The sequence below is a fragment of the Sander lucioperca genome, chromosome 9 (genome assembly GCF_008315115.2).
Source record: "Sander lucioperca isolate FBNREF2018 chromosome 9, SLUC_FBN_1.2, whole genome shotgun sequence".
Classification (NCBI taxonomy): Eukaryota; Metazoa; Chordata; class Actinopteri; order Perciformes; family Percidae; genus Sander; species Sander lucioperca.
In genome coordinates this window covers 25,487,663-25,509,147 of record NC_050181.1, presented here as the reverse complement: position 1 = coordinate 25,509,147, position 21,485 = coordinate 25,487,663, and the positions used below count along the sequence as shown (strand labels likewise).

The 21,485-nt window shown below is 40.2% G+C and overlaps 1 protein-coding gene across 2 annotated transcripts in view; it reads left to right on the top strand.

The window, feature by feature from the left end:
- myo10 (myosin X) overlaps positions 1-21,485 on the top strand; it is a 168,361-nt gene that overhangs the window by 133,563 nt on the left and 13,313 nt on the right. For both annotated transcript variants that reach the window (XM_031292115.2, XM_031292106.2), the window contains exons 20-30: positions 5,625-5,749; positions 5,979-6,093; positions 11,566-11,672; positions 11,791-12,009; positions 13,606-13,645; positions 14,187-15,146; positions 15,254-15,374; positions 16,189-16,432; positions 18,289-18,384; positions 19,913-20,006; positions 21,010-21,065. In XM_031292115.2, the coding sequence (XP_031147975.1) occupies positions 5,625-5,749; positions 5,979-6,093; positions 11,566-11,672; positions 11,791-12,009; positions 13,606-13,645; positions 14,187-15,146; positions 15,254-15,374; positions 16,189-16,432; positions 18,289-18,384; positions 19,913-20,006; positions 21,010-21,065 (2,177 nt within the window). The remainder of the gene's footprint in view (positions 1-5,624; positions 5,750-5,978; positions 6,094-11,565; positions 11,673-11,790; positions 12,010-13,605; positions 13,646-14,186; positions 15,147-15,253; positions 15,375-16,188; positions 16,433-18,288; positions 18,385-19,912; positions 20,007-21,009; positions 21,066-21,485) is intronic.

Here is a 21,485-nt window from a genome sequence, read left to right as displayed (position 1 = left end):
AAAGGGGTTTTTGAATGATGGCAATTCACTTCCAACTCTTTTGCTCAATCAGTTTTGATGTTTGGACCAAACATAGCTAATCAGACAGTATAATAGAGCTGCAGCGGTAATTAAGAGTGATCTAAATCAATACATGGATTGCTGCAGTTTTCTTATTGCAAGGGGCTTGTATTTGGTACAAAGATGGGGGAATCTGTAGTGCTGCAATTAACGATTATTTTCATTGTCGATTAATCTGTTAAATTATTTACTGGATTAATGGATTTTGTTGTTTGGTCTATAAAATGTCAGAAAATAATGAAAAATGCGGATCAGTGTTTCCCAAAGCCCGAGATGACGTCCTCAAATGTCTTGTTTTGTCCACAACTCAAAGATATTCAGTTTACTGTCACAGAGGAGAGAAGAAACTAGAACATATTTACATTTAACATTTTGTAATCAGAGAAGTTTTCCTTTTTTTCATAAAAAAATGACTCACACCAATCCATCTATTATCAAAATAGTTGGCGATTTATTCAATAGTTGAAAATAATTGATTGATGGATTAATCTTTGCAGCTCTAGAAAGCTGTTAAGGTTGATCAGGTACAATCTCTCTGTTCGAGTAAAAGCAAATTCTGACCATCATGTCATTTTTCTATCAATCCAAATAACCCTGAAAAAGATGCAACAACTAACTCAACTGCAAGAATAAGACAGTGTTACCATCAGTGTTATTATTGCTGTGTAGTTTTAAAATGCCATGCACTGGACGAACAGACATCCGTTCTGATGATTCCTGGTTGTTGTCTCATTAATTGGACTTGAAGACTTTCAGAACCAAATCGATCCGTATTGAATTTCAAGAAGGAAAAGAAAACATTTGACTTGAGATGGAGCCTGCAGGTCTATATGCTTTGTAAGTCCATTATAATTATTATTATGATTGAGGTTGACTACATAATGAGGAGACAGTAACGTTAATGACATGATAATGATGGGAAAGTAGTTTCTCTGATGATTGTTGTGTAAGAAAAGCTCAGGTCTCCTACTAATGGGATTTTACTTGTGGTTATGGAACAAGATTTCCCTGCTGTTGATTCTTTAATAAGAAACGCAGAACATTATTAATTCTAAAATCAATCATCAATGGGAAATAATTGCAGTCATTTTCCTCACTGAAGTGCTTTCTCGTGCCAGGTGTACAGTATGGTAACGTGCCGAGACGCTTTGTGCAAATCATTTATTAAACAAAAATGCCAGACAATTGCTTGGTCCCAGCTTCTCAAATGTTATAATTGGCATCTTTTCTTTCATTTATATTGTAAATTGAGTAGTATGGGGTTTTCAGACTATTGGTCAGACAAAACAAGAAGACATCACCTCTGGCTCTGGGAAATAATGATGGCCATTTTTCACTGCGTTTGGACATTTGATAGACTCAAACATGAATTGATCAATTGAAAGAATAAGTGTCAGATCAATCGATAATGGAAAAAGAAACCATTAGTTGCATCCCTAGACCATGGCTGCTCTTTGTCAAGCATGTTGATATTCTGAAATGTCTCTATTTAGTTTTATTGTTCATTTTGTTCAGAAGTGATGAACAACCTGCACAAACAGCATTTGTTCTGATGTTCTTATTTATTACCAGAACTTGCACAAAGAAGCTGGAGGTAATTTTCTATGCAACTAATGTCGGCTTAATGATCCACGATAAAGGTCTGTCTGTCCGTCTGTCTATTTTTAATGGTTTCAGCTCAGTAGCACCTCTGCAGGTTTGCTTTGACTCATTCATGTTTTTGAGAAATTCAAATTCACAAGAAATCTCCTCCAAACTGGGTCAGACTTAAATCCAGCAGGGTCAGGGATTTAGATTGGATTTGTGTCCTTCTATGAGCGGTAAACATTGTTCCAGGGATTCCCCAAACCCCAGTGAAGGAGCCCCTACTGAGCAGTTAGTGATAATCCCTGCTGGCTCCCACATTCAGACCTGGACGCCCAGAAGCAAACAAGACTTGTAACAAAGAAACCCAGAGATCTTTTGGTTCTAGATGCTCTTAGATGTCCTCTTGTTTAAAGCAAGAATGTTGATCCCTAAAGAGAGCGAAGTCTTCCAACACTTCCAACTTTGAAGGTATAACAATAATATGTAGAAATATGTATCAAAAATGACAACTATTCTCAAATGTGAGGATTTCCTGCTTTTCTCTGTAATGATTTAGCTTTTGGACTGTTGGTCCAAAAAAAAAAGAAGCAGTTTGTTGGTGTGCAACACCTTGGATTGTATAGTACAAATTGCACAGTTGTACAGTCAGTGTTTTTGTTTTTGCAGCAAAAGAGAGGATACAACTCTGAAGGGAAATTCTGTATTATACCAAATGTTTTCCTAAAGAGCACCAAAATTGCCCGAGGAAATGAGAAAATCTAATTTGATACTTTCTAGGTAATACATCCAATTATCTCTTACTGCCTCTCAGGGCGCTGAAGTGCAATTTCAACCGTATATGACCGTTAATGTAAAGTTGCTCACACAGAATCCAGATAAAAGTATTTGGACAGTAGTGTGTCAGACACTTGGGCCAGATGTTCCAGATGAGTTTCCTCATTTACACAAATGGGCATCCTAACTTCAAGATTTCCCAAACTTGTGTTTGTTATTGGGGGTCTAGAGTTAGTGGTCAAGAAATACGTGAATGTTTGAATAAAAAATGATTAAAGTAAGAAGTTTAAGGATAATGCCACGTTCAGACTATCTGTACCTTCTTATTGGTGGTGAATGATGGACGGCTCATCCTGAGTTTGGTTGTTTTCCGTGTCTTCCCCCCGCCAGTTCCCAACCCCCTTGGGAGCGGACTGCCACGCCCCCTTTTGTCCTGTTGAATGCCCTGAGCTCTGAGTCTTTTAGCAGGGAAGTTGGGCTGAGAAAGACACTGAGTTTACCCCGCAGGGTATTGTTGTCACGCCCCTGCAGAGGCCTGAGATGGTCTGTCCGCCTCTGGATGCTGATTTACGTCATTGTTGTTGTTCTGAGCCAATAGATTGCTGGGCTCCAGCAAAGCTAATCCATAACAGTTGAGATATTGCCCCAAAACATTTTTAAATTAAAGATGCTAAAAGAGGCATAATTGTCAAACAATCCCACAAGTTTTTAAAAACTTTAAAATTTCATAATACATGGCCAGAAGTATGTGGACATCTGAACATTTCAGCTATTTGTGACAGTAAACAGAGAATTAGAAAAACCTTGGAAATTAATGAGCCACTATAACAGCCTCCGCTTGTCTGGTTTTAGTGTTTCCAGGATGTTGAAACTGGTTGCAGGTATTTGCTCCCATTCAGACCATTGGTGAGGCCCAACACTGATTTTGGGGGATGAGATCTGGCTCACAGTCTGCGGTCCAGTTCACCCCAGAGGTGTTGGATGGGAGTGAAGTCAGAGCTCAGTTAAGAAGCTGGCTTTGTGCATGGGCCATGGGGGAATTGTCATTTTGAAACAGGGAAAAAGACAAACACACAAAGTTAGAAGAACACTTCAGTCTAAAATCTCATTGTTTGCTGCAGCATTAAGATTTTTCTTCATTGGATCTAAGAGCCCCAAACCAGGAAAAACAACCACAGACCAAACTATACTTAAGTATCTTTGGCGTCCACATAATTTTGGCCAAACACTGAACACAATAAGCACTTAGCTCTAAAGATAGAAAAGGCATTAGATGGATATTGCAAATTACCACCACACAATTTTACCCATAGAAATACAGATTTTTGTGATCTTCTGTAAAATATTCAAACCTAATTTCTAAGGTAGAAAGGCTGTATTCATGTCAGTTTGAGCTATTCATTCTCACTTCATGCAGCTTTAGTTAATTCATGATTAAAAATACTGAACAAAAAAGGACAAAATGGACCTTTTTGAAATCGAAAATGTCACAGATTAAGTGAGGAAGCTGCAGTCTCTTCGGCTGCAAACCTTTTATTTGTCTTTCAAATTGACACAGAGGCGGCGCTTTGACACAGCATGAAACTTCTCCAGATTGTGTCCAGACACTAAAATAAAGGCAGAAAAGAGGAGAAGTTGAATTTACCAAGTTGGTCAGGCAACTGTATATGCCTTCCAGAAAAAGTGGTTGTTGACATCCCAGATACAGCCAGAATGTAATCGAAAAGAGGAAACTATAGAGATAGAAAACAGTGGTTAAGTAAGGCAGGAGGCAGAGGGCAGCTTCCTGACACGGCTCGGCTTTGTACGCTGCAAACCGTCCATGCAAATGTCAGTTATGCAAATGAGGTCCTCCCTGGGGCCGGTGGCAGTTAAAGGGCGCCATTCAATCACTCAGTCAAGATCTGGTGGTGAATTGGCCTCCCTTCATCTCAGCAGCTCAAATGGGCCATCAACGGGCTATCAGGGGAGATGGGCACTGAATAAAGGGGGCATTACAAGCCGGTATGAAAGCCCCCTGTTATTCTGAGCCCCCCTACGCCCACTGAGGTGACAGGGTGAAAGGGGTCCCCGGGAAAATGGCTTTCACTGAATGCACTTCTGTAAGTAACAATGGTATCTCAATGCCAAGTGTGTTTTTTGGAGGGTTTTGATTTGTAGATGGATGCTGCTGTCGCACGCACTTCTTTTTCTGAGTTCAAAGTTGTGAATGAGTGGAATGCAGTGTTATGTATGTGAATCGCTGTACATGCGTTTAAAGGGATAGAAGGGGCGTGTGGTTTAGCTGCAAACATCATATGGCATAGTTTGACAGAATCAGCACTCAAAGGAATTTAAAGAGCTGGAAAAAATTTCCAAAAAGAATTGTGTATGGCGACCTAGATGAATCAATAATGTTATAAAAGTGTCGTGAAAGCAGCTGACTGCATTGACTGGACTGAATTACAGTCTGTGTTAAAGTGCCTCGTTATTACTGAATGAAAATCGTCAGATGATGCTGTTGCACATGTTAGATGCTTGTTCTGTTTAGGGTACACATTTGAATAGCGAGTTTATTTTTTTTAATGTTTTAGGGTCAATATTTTATTGTTATTTTATTCCGTATTGTTATTTAAATATACAAAGATCAACATGACGTCTTGTCATCTGAAACCAACAGAAATATAATAAAAACAAGATGTTACCAGCAACAGATATATAGTCCTTTATTAAATATCCAGTCCAATCCAACTTTATTTGTAAAGCACATTTAAAACAACCAGGTTGACCAAAGTGCTGGACATTGACATGATTTAGGACAGATCATAAACACACGAGTAACAAAACGAACATTTAAAACAAATAAACTGGAAAATGAAAATGCAGAATACAACTCTCAAGCAGGTTTAAAGGCCAATGAATAAAAGTGAGTTTTAAGTCGTGATTTAAAAATGTGAAGGCTGGTGGCCAATCTGACATGCAGAGGCAATTCATTCCACAGCCTTGTAATAAAAAAGGTAAGTGCAAAATTACATTGGAGTTACACTAAACTCCGGAAGTGTTAACACAGAGTTTAGACAGCATTGATCATGTTCATGATGACTAACTATCTGACATTTCAATGTTCGCTTCCTTTAACCATAATTCCAATATCTTTATAGGTATTTGTTTCCGTCTTCAGCGTCCTCGTGTTTGAAATTTCAATCACCGCTGTCTGTTTCTAGATGCCTGACCAGTTCGACCAGGCGTTGGTTCTGAACCAGCTCAGATATTCTGGCATGTTGGAGACGGTCAAGATTCGGCGCACCGGCTTCCCCATCCGGAGACCTTTCCAAGACTTCTGCTCCAGGTTTGTCCCGACCACCGAGACTTTCAGCCCATCATACCAGTCATACAATACGTTCATTTTGCGCCGGATTTCTCCTTTAAGCTAAAAATGGACCAGATGAAAACAAACCTTGTGGAAATACCTAATAATCTTTTCTTAGTAAAAAAAAAAAAAAGGAACACGCTGCAAACAAGATCCTCAACAGGACGACTGGACTTGTAACTTTTGCTTTGCCTCACCCCGTCTCCAGGTACAAGGTGTTGATGCGGGGTGTGATGAAGGCGGATGACCCCAGGGGGAGCTGCCTGCAGCTGCTGCACCTCTACGACAGCAGCGGTGCAGAGTGGCAGCTGGGAAAGACCAAGGTGAGGGACGGATGCTCTTGCTTTCATAGCCATACTCGCATGAAGGTGTTTTGTCATCTTCGTGTGCTGTTTTTGTGGTTTTGTTATTGCATTTGAGCACCTAAATTTCTCCTTTGAGAAATAAGAAGTTAGAGGTCTTCAGGGTTCTTTTGTCAGGCTGGGACCAATTTATATTCAGTCGAAACGGGTCTGGTAGGGTCTTGTCGTATTGCCACAGGTCTCTGGTCTTTGTGTCAATGGGCCCTATTTTAACGATCTAAGTGCACGGCATGAAGCGCCTGGCCCAGGTGTGTTTAGGGCGTGTCCAAATTCACTTTTGGTAGTTTGACGCCGGAATAAAGGGTCCGTGCACCGGGCGCATGGTTCAAAAGGGTAGTACTGAGTGTCTTCATTAATTCATAGGTGTATTTTGGGTGTAACATGCAATAAACCAATCAGAGTGTTATCTCCCATTCCCTTTAAAAGCCAGGCGTGTTTGGACCTTGGAGCATTGCTAATATGATGGCGGATTTGCACCGTAATATTTTGAACTGTAATCTTCTGCATGTGTGTGTGCTGCTGTGCGTCCTTGTGTGTGTGTAACAAGCATAGTGTGCCCGCGCTGTGCAGAAGCCTAGTCGCATTTTAGTAATTTGCTGTTAAAATAACAATGAAATGCTGCGTTATTGACTTTAGACCAATTTTTTGTTGGTCAATGGCGCGATCACTTCCGGCTGCCTCAAGATAGCAATACGCCCAGAATGCACCTGGACACATCTCCCTGTAAGACCAACACGCCCATGGGCGCAAAGATGGGCGCAGGTGCATTTGCTATTTAAACGACGTGGGCGCTGGACCGGAAACTGACAACTGCGTCGGTCTTAAACTAGCAAAGACTCTTGGGTTGGGCTTTGCGCTGCGCTGCGCCGGGTGCAAGATAGAGCCCTATATGTTAAATACCAGAGTGGACTCAAGCTGACTCTTGCATGGAACTTGACTGTGTAACTTGCTTTGTAACGGTGTAGTTTGACTTGAACACAAAGACTAAACAGAAATAGAAATAGTGTTTTGCGAAAACTACACGAACATCCTGTGAGAAAAAATGTGGCTTACTTCTCATTTATACAACTCAGGTTATTTGTGTCTGACAGTTAAGACTCTTTTGGCTAATTCAAAAATGTGTTGTGCATGTGAAGCTATTTTTAACTGATATCCATTTCCTATCTAAATTTATTCACAGTGAAATACATTCCTTGGTGACAGTTCTCTACGGTATAATTGACTATAATTGCCACAGTTCTCTGGTCTTTGTGTCAATATGTTTAATACCAGAGTGGAGCCGAGCTGACTCTCACATGGAGCTTGACTGTGTAACTTACTTTGTAACGGTGTAGTTTGACTTGAACACAGAAAACAAGCAGAAGTGCTTTGGAGAAACTCCACAGACACAAACATTGTATAATGTACATAATTACATAATTTATGTTTACAAATCAGTTAAGGCTCCTTTGGCTAATTCAAAAATGTGTCAATGACAGAAAATGATTTTCCTTTGAAGCTATTTTTCCCCACTGATATGCATTTCCTGTCTGTCAGCAGTGAAATACATCCCTTCCGCTCAGTTCTCTTCAGTGTAATTGACTTTTTCCTGTCAAACGCTGAGCTCCTGAATGCCCTGGCGTTCGTTCTGCCTCTGGCTCGCACCGGCTGATCCCTGTCTCTCCTTCACCCAGAAGGTTCTTCCTTTGAACATGAATATGATGCAGACGTACTTCGCCAATACATGTTGGCTGCCCCTCAAGGCTTAATTTGGCTTCATGCTTCTTTCAAATCCAGCTGGATGAAACCATTCCAGAGCTCAGGTACCTGGGTGGCTGGCGGCTCTCACTGTGTGTGTGTGATCATGAATAATTGAAGTCCAGAGCACCTGAAGCGTGGAATCCAACAGTTATTGGATCTTGTGTGTGTGTGTGTGTGTGTGTGTGTGTGTGTGTGTGATTGCTGTGGGGAAATGACAGATGGGGACAGAGATCTGTAATCACAGCATGACTGTGATGCAGTAAGAGGTGATAGCAGCGGAGGATGCATGTTTGTGTGGGTGGACGGATGAATGGCCATCATTAGTGTGTGTGTGTGTGTGTGTGTGTGTGTGTGTGTGTGCGCGCCAAGAAAACTGAATTAAGAGTCAGGACGGCAGCACTCCGGTATCACCTGAATAATGAAATATTACATCAATTTACTCATTCACCAGTTGTTAACATGGATTTATATTTGACTGTAAAATAAATCTGAATGTCTTACCTCGCTCGGCGCAATGAAATAACAGCCATATATCACAATAAGTTAACCATTAAACCCTCCCAGAGTGATAAATAGTTGCATAGTAATACATTAAATATATGAAATAGATGTATACATGACATGTATATTAAAAATACCACTGTAGGCCACATTGGAAAATATTAAACATCATAGAAAAACTGTAAAACTGAGTCACTGACTCAAACACTGAATATGTACTGACTCAGTATGAGGTCATCACTGAATAGGGCTTAACATGGGTGATTTTAATACAAATACAAATTAGTTTGTATGCTTGGGCAGGCTCATCAACATCAGGAGCATCTGATAAAACTATAAAATCATCTATATTACTCAAAACAGTTGATATTAAATATATAAGATGTAAAAACTCTTATTACGTCTTCTTGTTAAAAAGACTCCAGAGAATATTCACTGGTTTTGCATTTTAATTAGCAGACTTTGCTTTAGAACATCCACCAGGGTGAGTCACACCACCTGAAAGCCCTTTGTAAAGCCGTTCCTTCTGCTGTGACTGCCTGTACACTGTTAAATCAATTCTATCTCCCTCAGAGGGATTCGTCCACTTTGTCCCTGCTGCCTCTCACAGTGAGATTTATATCGAGCCGGCCTCCAGCCCCTTTCAATCGGCACATGTCCGTACTATTGTCTGAGTGTTGTTGTGTGTGTGTTTTTTTTTTTTTTTTTTTAACAACCTCAAACTTAATTTCCTGGAAGTGATGTGGCTCTGCCTGCTTCTCCCGGGGTTCTGTTCTCTCCACGGGCCTGACCTGTCACGGTGAGCAATGCTCTCTAAAAGCCTCGACAACAAGAATCAAAAGTGCGCCGAGGCTTAGCGCGGCTTTTGTTGCGCTAATTAGCATAGTAATGATTAAAAAGGATTAGTTGATCCATTCATTGGGATGCAAATGTGTGCACTCGTACATGAGGCCGCACTCTCTGAGCATGTGTGATTCATGTTTGAAGTTGTTTAATAAAGTGAGGGTGTGTGTTTGTGCATGTCTCACCTTGTGTCTATTTGTTTACGTGTGTGTGTTTACGTTGTGGGGACATAAATCTGAACCTACATTGTGGGGACGTTGTGGTCCTCACAATGCTAACCTTTTATAATGTGGTTTTGTTAGTATGTAAGCACACCTGAGTAGCAGTAGCAGTACTGTTCTTGTACTGTTATAATGAGTACATTTGGTGGTACTGTTTCTTTTGCTCTGAATGCCTCTTCTTCAACTGTTGTAGTACTTTGTAGTGTGTGTGTGTGTGTGTGTGTGTGTGTGTGTGTGTGTGTGTGTGTGTGTGCGCGCATGTGCTGGGGCATGTGCTGCATGTTTCCTAGTTAATTAACCTGCTCATCAGTGATGTCCATATCACCCCGACGAGTTTACATTTCCTCCTGAAAATCTCATTAGTGCCTCACCGCTGAGGATTCAGAACTCTGTCACTCTGCCAACAACACACACACACACACACACACACACACACACACACACACACACACACACACACACACATACACACACACACACACACACACACACACACACACACACAATATATTATTCAACAGGAGAAAGGCAATCTGTACTCCTGTACCCCTGTAGCACTGTGACATTTCCCCACTGTCTCTGTCGCCTGAGACCACGTCCCATATCTCATTTTCCTCCCTCCCTAATCGGATTAACCCCCGGCGTCCCTCAGTGGGCCCAGTTTCTCTATCAATGGACGACAGCTTGGCTCCTATAGCAGGCAGCTGCACTAAGCGCCTGTAAAATCTCTCTTTTCACAGAGAGATTTAGACGAAATCACTAGCTGCGGTAATCTGCGGTCTTTAGCAGCGTGAACAAAAGGAGAGGAGGATCTGGATTTGATTTATGTCGGCTGCTTTGTTCACCTCAATTGTTCTTTTGGGAGGGAGTGTCTGTTAAATGGGGATGTTATAGAAAAAGGAGGGACTGTCTCTTTTTAATTCTGTTCACTTGTAAATTCATAATGTATGTGTGATAGAGCGTATGCAATGGATGAAGTGTGTTAAGCAGAGGCTGGGAGTGTTCTACGTTGTGCCATGAATGGACAATATTTGTTAATGTTCTGCTCTGTTTTAATGCCGTACAGCAGTCTCCATTTTCCATTGTGCTTGTTGAGTTGCATGTGTTATAAAGACTAGGTTTATAGCCCTGTTACATTTCCAAGTCAAAATTGAAGTTACCAATACATATCCAACTAATTTATATTAGTGCTGCAAAACGATTCATATTTGTCAAGTGCTGTGAAAAAAAAACATGAAAGAATGGTTAAAAAAAATGGCTTGAAACAATTTGGTAACTGGTACTGTACAGTAACTTAATTACATGCATATGTATCACTTCGTACAGTAACCTTATCACTTAATTTTTGGGACTTGTTTTATCCCTGAACCTGTACTATTTTGTTCTGATGAAATGCTTTTTATACTCAAATGGGAAAACATCTAAAAAAAGACCATTCTTAGCCTCTAAAAAGTCGATATTTGAGAATAATTCTAACACAAATTGTAAACAATTTGATTAGTCAATCAATTACTTGTTGAATTCCTTAATGCTGGTTCACAAAGTGAGGATTCTTGTTCTTTACATGGTTGACTATTTTGTGCCATTCATAAACTAAACATCTGGAAATCAACTGATTCATCGTTAGTGATAATAATCATAAGTTGATGCTGAGGAAAGGAAATGTTTTCATCAACGTGTCGTAGAAATGAAAAACTTAGTTTGACACTCATGAAGTGATACCCTGTGTTAATCAGACATGTCATCCTTCCCGCTCTCATTTTAAAAATTCAACAAAGAATTGTCAAAGTAGTATTTAGACTTTTCTGTTGTCTGTACTTGCACGTTTTGAACCTTTATTTGAACTTTGTTACAACGGGGACAAGTGTATGCAACACTGGAATGCTTATTTGATTAACAGGGATGGAATAACAATAATGATTTATTCTTCTGTCTCTATCCTTTGTCATCTCCCTCGTTTTTTCTCACTTTCTACGTCGGGGAAAAGTGTATATCTGCAAGACTGGAACTTATATAAACAGTGATAGAATACCAATATCTACTTCTGTGAGTCTCTTCCTGGTTAAATAAAGGTAAATAATAAAATAAATGTCTCACTCTCTATGTCCACCTCTCCTCCTCTTCTCAGGTTTTTCTTCGGGAGTCTCTGGAGCACCGCCTGGAGAAGCAGAGGGAGATGGAGGTGCTGAGAGCAGCCATGATCATCCAGGCCCACGTCATGGGCTACATGGCCAGGTACGTGGCTATCCAGCTCAACAGTAACATCAAAAACCTTCTTAGGAACAGTTTTAATGTTCATTCTAACCAAAGGTCCTATTTGTTAACTGATTGGTTGATTCTGTCCTACACACAGGAAGCAATACAGGAAGCTGCTGCATTGCATTGTGGTCATTCAGAAGAACTACCGGGCTTTCTACTGGAGGAGGAAGTTCCTGCTCCTCCGCTGGGCAGCGCTCACCTTCCAGAAACATGTGCGAGGCCAGCTGGCCCGCCGGGCTTACAGCCAGCTGCTGGAGGAGAAGAAGAGGAGGGAGGAGGAGCGCCGCAGGAGGATGGAGGAGGAGATGGAGAGGTGGGTGTTTAGTTAAATGAGTAGCCAGTGGAATTCTCATTTAAATTCTACCATTTGCTGCTCTCATTTGACCCTTTTAACTCTAAGGGCTAATCTTGCACCCAGCGCCCGACACAAGTGTCTTTGCTAGTTTAAGACCGATACAATTGTCAGTTTCCTGTCCAGCGCCCACGTCGTTTAAATAGCAAATGCACCTGCGCCCATCTGTGCGCCCATCTGTGCGCCCATGGCAGTGCTGGTCTTACAGGGAGGTGTGTTCAGGTGCATTCTTGGCGTATTGCTATCTTGAGGCAGTGGGAAGTGATCGTGCCATTGACCAACAAAAACCTGGTCTAAAGTCAATAACGCAGCATTTCATTGTTATTTTAACAGCAAATTAGTAAAATGTGCCTAGGCTTGTGCACAGCGCGCACACTATGCTTGTTACACACACACAGGGAAGCGCAGCAGCACACACACATGCAGAAGATTAAAAATGAAAATATTATGGTGCAAATCCTCCATCATAATAGCAATGCTCCAAGGTCCAAACGTGCCTGGCTTTTAAAGGGAATGGGAGATGATCTCTGATTGGTTTATTGCATGTTACACCCAAAACACACCTCTGATTAATGAAGACACTAAGTACAACCCTTTAGAACCATGCGCCCGGTGCACGGACCCTTTTTTCCACCGTCAAACTAGCAAAAGTGGATTTGGACATGCCCTAAACACACCTGTGCCAGGCGCTTCACGCCGTGCGCTTAGATTGTTAAAATAGGGCCCTAAATATTAACCGTCTGGTGCACCGGCAGTAATGCATATTACTCACTACAAGTCAGGGTTGTGTAGAATGTGTGGTTTATGTAGCAAAGACAGCAGCAGCAAATCCGATTAGGGCTTTTAGAAATACAGAGGTCATGAGTTCAAATTCCTCCTCACAACCCCCTCTTTATTTTACTTCACTTTTCTGACATCTATTCCACTGTTAGAATATGTTATCTGTCAATTTTCTTTCGTCTTTAGAGTCTAAATGCTGTTTCAAAGCCGACTCTCCAATACCAGGAATCCAATTCTGGCAAAAATACTATATCAATTTAATAACTTTTTTGTCTGACATTCAAATTCATGAATAATGATGTAAAAAATATCAGACTCAGGTTACAAAGGTCACCAACTCAGCGAGAGTAGTAATTGTACAATGTTCAACTACTGTACTGTGTTTCTAATAATCCCCAATTCCCAGAAATAATACCGAGGACATTATCTCCGTATCCTCCACGGTATCGACAGCCTTGAGACAAGGTGACACAGTTCCACCCATCTTTGCTGCACAATGTTGCAGCAAAGATGGAGTAATACCAGTGTACATTTATGTACAGTTACTGGGATACTATTTAAAAAAGTATAATTTGGTTTAATATAATATATACTTTTGTTATTCTTGTTAGGATGGATGATGCATACTTCCTGTCTGACTTTTACAATCTGGGTTTTATTGGATTTTAATGCCACGAAGAGACAGGAAATGTAATTACTTACTTATTTTGGTCAATCTTATCTTTTACTGTCTGTTTCAGTGAGCTGATGTACGTCTGTCTGTTTGTGTCTGTGCAGGGAGAGACAGAGGCTGGAGGCTGAGAGACTCGCCAGAGAGGTACGATAAAACTGATCATTAAGGAACTCATTGTGTGAAAAAGTGCATTGCTATTTCATTTTAACACACTTTAACTGAAGATTTCTTGCAGATGAGCTCAGTCTATAAAGGCATATCCAAATCGTTCACTGAATTTGTTAACATTTCAGTCTATCAGACACATTTTTTTTCTTATTTTGTAATTATTTTTTAACCTTTATCCAGTATAAATCAACTTGTTTCTGGAATTTTGTAAAGGTGAGCGTAGGTATCCTGAAACAAGATGCAAGAATTGTGAAAAATGACACTTGAAATTCATAAATAATTCATACATTTGTATAAATTATCTCACTACACATTAACACTCACTAACTTAACATTTTAAAGGTGTAAGTAAAACAAATATTCTGCCTAAAACTGATTATATACAAATCAGCTTTTGGTACCATGAGCACAATAAACAAAGTTTTAATGCAGATGGCAGGGATGTGGGAACACCACGCTCCCAAAACTATTTCCCTAAGATAGTTTTCAAATTAGTGTCTTTTTTTCCATCCATCAGGCGGAGGAGGCTAGAAGACTGGAGGAGCTTCATCTGGCTGAGGAGTTGGCCTCTCTGGCTCTGCCTCAGCCTGCAGTAGCAGCTGCAACATCACCGGACACTGTGGAGGAGCCGGAGTCAGCAGAGGCCCTCCAAGGGGCATCTGAAGAAGTGGACACAATCCGTCCTCAGGAGGTGTCGCAGGTGGAGGAGATCCTGCGACTGGAGCGGGAGATCCAGTCGCTGCAGAGGCAGAAGGAGCGTCAGGAGCTCTCCCTGACCGAAGCGTCCCTCAACCGCCTGCAGCTCCTCCGTGACCAGGAGCTCAGGCGCCTGGAGGACGAAGCCTGCAAGGCGGCGCAGCAGTTCCTCGACTCGCTTAACTTTGACGAGATCGACGAGTGCGTCAGGAACATTGAGAGCTCTTTGGGAGTCGGCGAAGGGGAGGAGAAGGAGAAACGGAGTGGACGGAGGAGAGGCAACGACGAGGAAGAGGTCGACGAAGGCTTTGGGGCTGACGACGAAGCCTTCAAAGATTCGCCTAACCCAAGTGAGCACGGCCACTCAGACGGCCAGCGAACAAGCGGGATCCGAACGAGTGATGACTCGTCCGAAGAAGACCCATACGCCAATGACGGTGTGACGCCACCACTGCCACCAACCGCCCTGCTTCATCAGCCGCTGCCTTTACCACCGGTGCCCCCTGCCTGCCACAGCGCCTCATCCAGCGGGGACTCTGCCTACTGCCACGCCCAGGCTTCATCTGAGGCGCAGTCCGATGACCTGGTGGAGCTCATACCGCCAGACGAGGATTCGGACTACGACCAGGATGACTACGACGAGGGTGCCATCCTTTCCAGTGGCAGTGTGGCCTTCTCCAACCCTCGCAGCGGCCAGTGGTCTCCTGACTACCGCGGCTCCGTAGGAACCTACAACAGCTCAGGGGCTTACCGCTTCAGCTCGGATGGCGCTCAGTCATCGGTGAGTTGGGTCTCCATAACCTCAAAGGGCTTTATAGAAGTAAAGTGACAATTAGAAGGGTTTGTACATTGTGTTTGAGTGTCTCATTATTGTTGTTTTTATTCCAGTTCGAGGACAGCGAGGACGACTTTGACAGGTTCGACACCGATGACGAGCTGTCGTATCGGCGTGACTCTGTCTACAGCTGCGTCACGCTCCCATACTTCCACAGCTTCCTCTTCATCAAAGGTTAGTGTTATTACAATACGAACACGTCTTTTAGAAAATTTAAATGACTGAAATGACCTGACGTTTAAAGTGCATGAGAATAGAGGATTCCCCTCTCGAAAAATAAAGTATCCCAGACAGAGTTTTTAGGGGTTGAGGAATAAGGCTTGTAAATCTTCCTTTTCCATCCTTGTTTTATTTCCCCAGCGAGTCTTATAGAATTTTCACAAGGAAAATTGAAAATGAGAAACATCCTTTTTACTTATTTGACTTCCTCAGAACTCATCTAAAATACAATAAACAATGCTGCCATGTTCATAGTTTTAGCCTAAATTCACTCAACACAACAACGATTGGTATAATAAATTTAAATTAAGAATTTTAAATTATTTTTTTGGGGCTTTTCCGCCTTTAATTGATTGGACAGCTGGGTGAGAAAGGGGAGAGAGAGGGGGAAGACATGCAGGAAATTGTCACAGGTCAGACTCTAAACCCTGGACCTCTGCGTCGAGGCATAAGCCTCGAAGTATATGTGCGCCCGCTCTACGCACTGATGCAACCCAGCCACAACTGTCTGTGTTTTATTGTAGTTACATGTGTGGGGTTATGTACCGTATCTATCTTTTTATTAATGTACTTGTTTTTCCATGTATCACACAGTATTTCAGACACCACAGATCTGATTTTGACAGAAAACTGCAGTGTAAAATGACGCTGGTTGACCTAAGAGGGGACTAGTAGTAATGGTTACATTTTTTTTCCTTTATCGTCCATCTTCACATAAAATGCAGCAGAAAGTGTGAACACACGAGTAATGTCATATTTTCCTCTCCAGGCGGTCTGATTAACACGTGGAAGCGGCGCTGGTGCGTTCTGAAAGACGAGACCTTCCTGTGGTTCCGGGCCAAGCAGGAGGCTCTGAAGCAGGGCTGGCTGCACAAGAAGGGAGGGGGCTCGTCGACCCTGTCCCGCCGTAACTGGAAGCGCCGCTGGTTCGTGCTGCGGCAGAGCAAGCTCATGTACTTTGAGAATGACGGCGAGGACAAGATGAAGGGGGTGCTGGATATGCATGATGCAAAGTAAGGACTAATCAGGCGACCTCACTATGATGTTTGAATATGTTCTGGTGGTGATTACTTTAATTACTTAATTACTTTTTAATGGCATTTTTAGGACATACTATACTAGGACTTTTTAACGACATACTAAACTATGAATTATACTGTTTTACGACATTACATGCTATTACTTTTTTATGAATAGGTAAGTCATAGTATAGTATGTCCAAAAAAGTCACTAAAAAGTGATAGTATAGTAAGTCGAAAAAGGTTTAAAAAAAAGTCATAGTATAGTATGTCGAAAAAAGTAAAAAAAAAAGTCATAGAATAGTATGTTGAAAAAGTTATAGTATAGTAAGTCGAAAAAGGTTTAAAAAAAAAGTCATCGTATAGTATGTTGAAAAAGTCATAGTATAGTACGTCGAAAAAAGTAAAAAAAAAGTCATAGAATAGTATGTTGAAAAAGTCATAGTATAGTACGTCGAAAACAATCATAGTATAGTAAGTCAAAAAAAGTCATAGCATAGTATGTCAAAAAAAGTAAAACAAATCATAGTATAGTATGTTGAAAAAAATTCATTAAAAAGTCATAGTATAGCATGTCAAAAAAGTAAAATAAAAGATAAAGAATAGTATGTCGAAAAAGTTAAATAAAAGTCATAGTATAGTATGTCGAAAAAAAGATTTTTGTGCATTTCTGCCTTTAATCATTAGGACAGCTTCGATATGAAAGAGGAGAGAGATGGGGAACACTTTCAGGAAATTGTCGCAGGTCGGATTCGAACCCTGTGCCTCTAACCCAAGGAATAAACCTCTTCATATTCATATGGGCACACGCTTTACCAAATAAGCCACCCAGCACCTTTTTTTTCCTTTTTCAGCATACTATAATATGCCTTTTTCAACATAATATAATCATTAGGACAGTTTAGATATGAAAGAGGACAGAGAGGGGGAAGAAAACTGCCATGGGTCGGTTTTGAACCCTGGACCTCTTCATCAAGGAATAAATCTCTAAATATACATATGGGCATGAGCTCTACCAACTGAGCTACACGGCACCTTTTCACAGCTGTTTTCAACATACTATACTATGACTTTTTTATTCCTTTTCCACATACTATGATTTTTAATGAAATTTTTCGACATGCTATACTATGACTTTTTTCAACAAACTATACTATATTTTTTTGCATTTATCGACAAACTATACTATTACTTTTTATGACTTTTTTCGACATGCTATACTATGACTTTTTATTACTTTTTTCGACATACTATACTATGACTTTTTATTACTTTTTTCGACATACTATACTATGACTTTTTAAAACTTTTTTCGACATACTATACTATGACTTTTTAAAACTTTTTTCGACATACTATACTATGACTATTTAAAACTTTTTTCGACATACTATACTATGACTTTTTAAAACTTTTTTCGACATACTATACTATGACTTTTTATTACTTTTTTCGACATACTATACCATGACTTTTTAAAACTTTTTTCGACATGCTATACTATGACTTTTTAAAACTTTTTTCGACATACTATACTATGACTTATTTTTCGACTTTTTTCGACATACTATACTATGACTTTTTTTTACTTTTTTCGACATACTATAATTTTTTAATGACATTTTTCAAAATGCTATACTATGACTGTTTTTGACTTTTTTCGACATACCATAATACGATTTTTTTTTCGACATACTATACTATGACTTTTTTTTTTACGACATACTCTATGCTACAATTATTTTCTTGGCATCCTAACTGATCTTTTTAACATAAATAGCAAGTTGAATACCTAAAGGTTACACACTTATGGAGATATTAACCTTTTCTTGTTTCTTTGTGATCTGCAGAGAAGTCATTGATAACACCGGTAAGGAGAATGGAATCGACATTGTGATGCCAGAGAGGACTTACCACCTGATCGCTGAGTCGGCCGAGGATGCCAGGTAAATTGTGTTTGTTCTAGATGTGCTGTAAACATGTTGTACCTTTTATGCAGAGATGTTGTCCAAATCTAGTTTATTACTATGTTAACGTCACTCCGACTTCTAAGTCATTTCCCCATTAGCTTTAAACCAGTGGTGTAGTCTAATGTATTGTAGTGGTTTTACTGTACCACTTTTTTCAAAGTGTGGGGTCTGGGTGTCCTTCCCCAGGGTTATTTTGAGCGTCAAAGACTAATGTCCTGCATTCTGATACACTTTTATGCACCAATTAATGGTGGGAATACCTTTATTTATCCTATTAGAAGGACAACACAGATGACATTCAAAATATATCAACAATATAATAGAATATAACGCAGTAAGGGGGCTTTCACATCAGGGACCTGAGCCTGGATCACAAAAGTTGACCCCAAAGCAACGAGGACAAAATAAAATAGGCTCCTTATATTAGTCTTAAATGTGTGGTGAAGGGAGAATGCGGGCGTTAGTGTAAACGGAGCATTTGGGCCCGCACGCACTACGCTCAGCGGGTCGATGAAAGATGAGAAAAGTCTCTCTGCATGTTCCACAGTGTTAGCTTAGTTTGCTGTCACATTACTCAACCCCGTATTTGTGAATACAAATATCTGAAGTGAAATTTCTGTCACATAAATATGTATATTGTTGCGTATCATTGCACATTTTTAAGTGGGTATATGGAAATCCTGGAGATTTCTTAGTGGGTATACTGCGTATACCTGCATATCACGTAGACTACACCACTGCTTTAAACCCTCGTTAACATTCTCAGTCACAGACAATATACTGTAAAGAGGAGGTATTGTCGCTATGGGGTCGGTGTGCCGGTTGCCCCTGGCAACACATTGATTTCCTCTCAGAGGGACAGTCCACTTCCTCCTCCATATATCTGCCCTGACAGGAAGATGAACAGTGTGTGTTGGCAGCAGGTTTACAGTGCCAGCCTCGCTCTCAGTGTGAGCCAACATCAGCGCCATATGTCTGAGACACAATCAGTCTGAGCACCGTTTTCTTTACCTTTATTTCTGCCTTATTTGTACACACTCACACATTTATGTATTTACAATCAAAATACTATCCCCATTGTTTACTGTACAGTATATTGACACACATTGATAATTATAGGGACGCATTAATAGCAAATTTTCCACAAAAAGATATCTTATACTTGATTTTTCCACTGGAGAAATTTCATCCAATGAAAATCTTTTTACTGAAAACAGAGATAGAAAGTTTCCTCACTAAAATGTATTCGACATGTGTGACAGAAAACTGAAAAAATACACACCTGTACATGTATAAGGGGTTAGGGTTATTAAGTAAATCAGGCTTAAAAATACAAAATGATTTTACATGAAAATCCATGTACAATAACCCAAAGGAAATGTTTCCATTTTTTTTAAATGTAGACATAATTATATCCCTGTTTAGTGAGATTACATGACTAAAATTATTCCAGAATGAACTTTTAGTTGTCTTGATGATGATGATGTTGTTTCCATGGTTACAGCCAGTGGTTCAGCGTGCTGAGTCAGGTTCACGGTTCGACAGAACAGGAGATCAGAGAGATGCACGATGAGCAGGCCAACCCCCAGAATGCCGTGGTGAGTCCTGCAGGGGGGGGAAGCAAAGCACTGTGGGAAATGGAGTTGTAATATCTTACGCTGAGCTGGAAGTTTTTAGAAAGAAAAACACTTTTGGTTACACTTTAAATGAAGGTATCTACATAAGCGTTACGTGTCATAAACATTATAAACAAGTCATAAACGTTGATGACATAACGCTTCTTTTAGTAAATGTCATTCAAGTTATGGTTATGGTTAGAGTTATGGTTAGGGTTAGAGTTCATGTGTCATGACAGTGTCATGTGTTCATGACACTGTCATGTCACTCTTATGGAGATACCTTCAAGTAAAGTGTTACCACACTTTTTAATATTGGTTATACTCTCTTTTTTTGTAAAGTCAAATAGCTTCAGAAGAAGCCCAAAAACAATTGGTGTACACTGAGTACATCTCAATTCATCTATACTATGACTTTTTTCAACATACTGTACTATGACTTTTTTTTTTTACTTTTTTCAACATGCTATACTATGACTTTTTTTGATATACTATGACTTATTTTTCGACTTTTTTCGACATATTACACTATGACTTTTTATGACTTTTTTCAACATACTATAATTATTTAATGACATTTTTCAAAATGCTATACTATGACATCTCAATTCATGGATGCATCTGTTCGCGTCTTTTCTTCTCTTTCGACTAACTTTGTTTGATTTGTGCCACTTTTAAAATTCACTCAACAATCAATCTGAACACACTTTTAGATGTATTCTCTAGTGTTGATGTAGTCTTTTATGTTGAACTAACAAACACAGATGTATTGGAAATGCTACATCCTCTTTTAAGTGTTGTAACTTGGAGCAAACGTTTTGCTGCTTTTATCCCTGTGTGTGTGTCCATGTGCGTGCGTGCGTGTGTGTGTGTGTGTGTGTGTGTGTGTGTGTTGTGAGATAATTGGTTTCCACAGGGCACAAAAAGGTCAAACTCATTATCCAAGCCCTGAACACTGTCACTAAACCTCCCTCTGTCCCTTCAGGGCACGTTGGATGTGGGGATGATCGATTCAGTTTGTGCATCAGATAATCCAGAGAGGTGAGAACCTGCCTCGAACATCACGTCACGTCTCTGGCTTTCCTTTTTGTGCATTGTTGCACTCTGTTTTCCACACTATGGCAAAGCCTAGGAACCAGAAAGTGTCTGATAGATATTTTTATATTATATATTATATTTTATACTTTTAACAGTTTAAAATCCCTCAATAGTTGCAACAGCTCATGTAGGTTTGCTTATATTATATGTTATTCTGTCACTGAGTCCTGCAATAACTAAACTTATTTTTAAAATGGTCTGCAAAATCACAAAATGAAAGGTCTTTAAAATCTAGAAGCAGCAAAGAAAAGTCGTTTATAACTCAATGCCACAGTACATTTTATTTTTTATTTTAAATGGAGCCACTAGAGGATGCTGTGTTTGAACAATGATCTAACACAAAAACCTAATAATTCCTGCTTT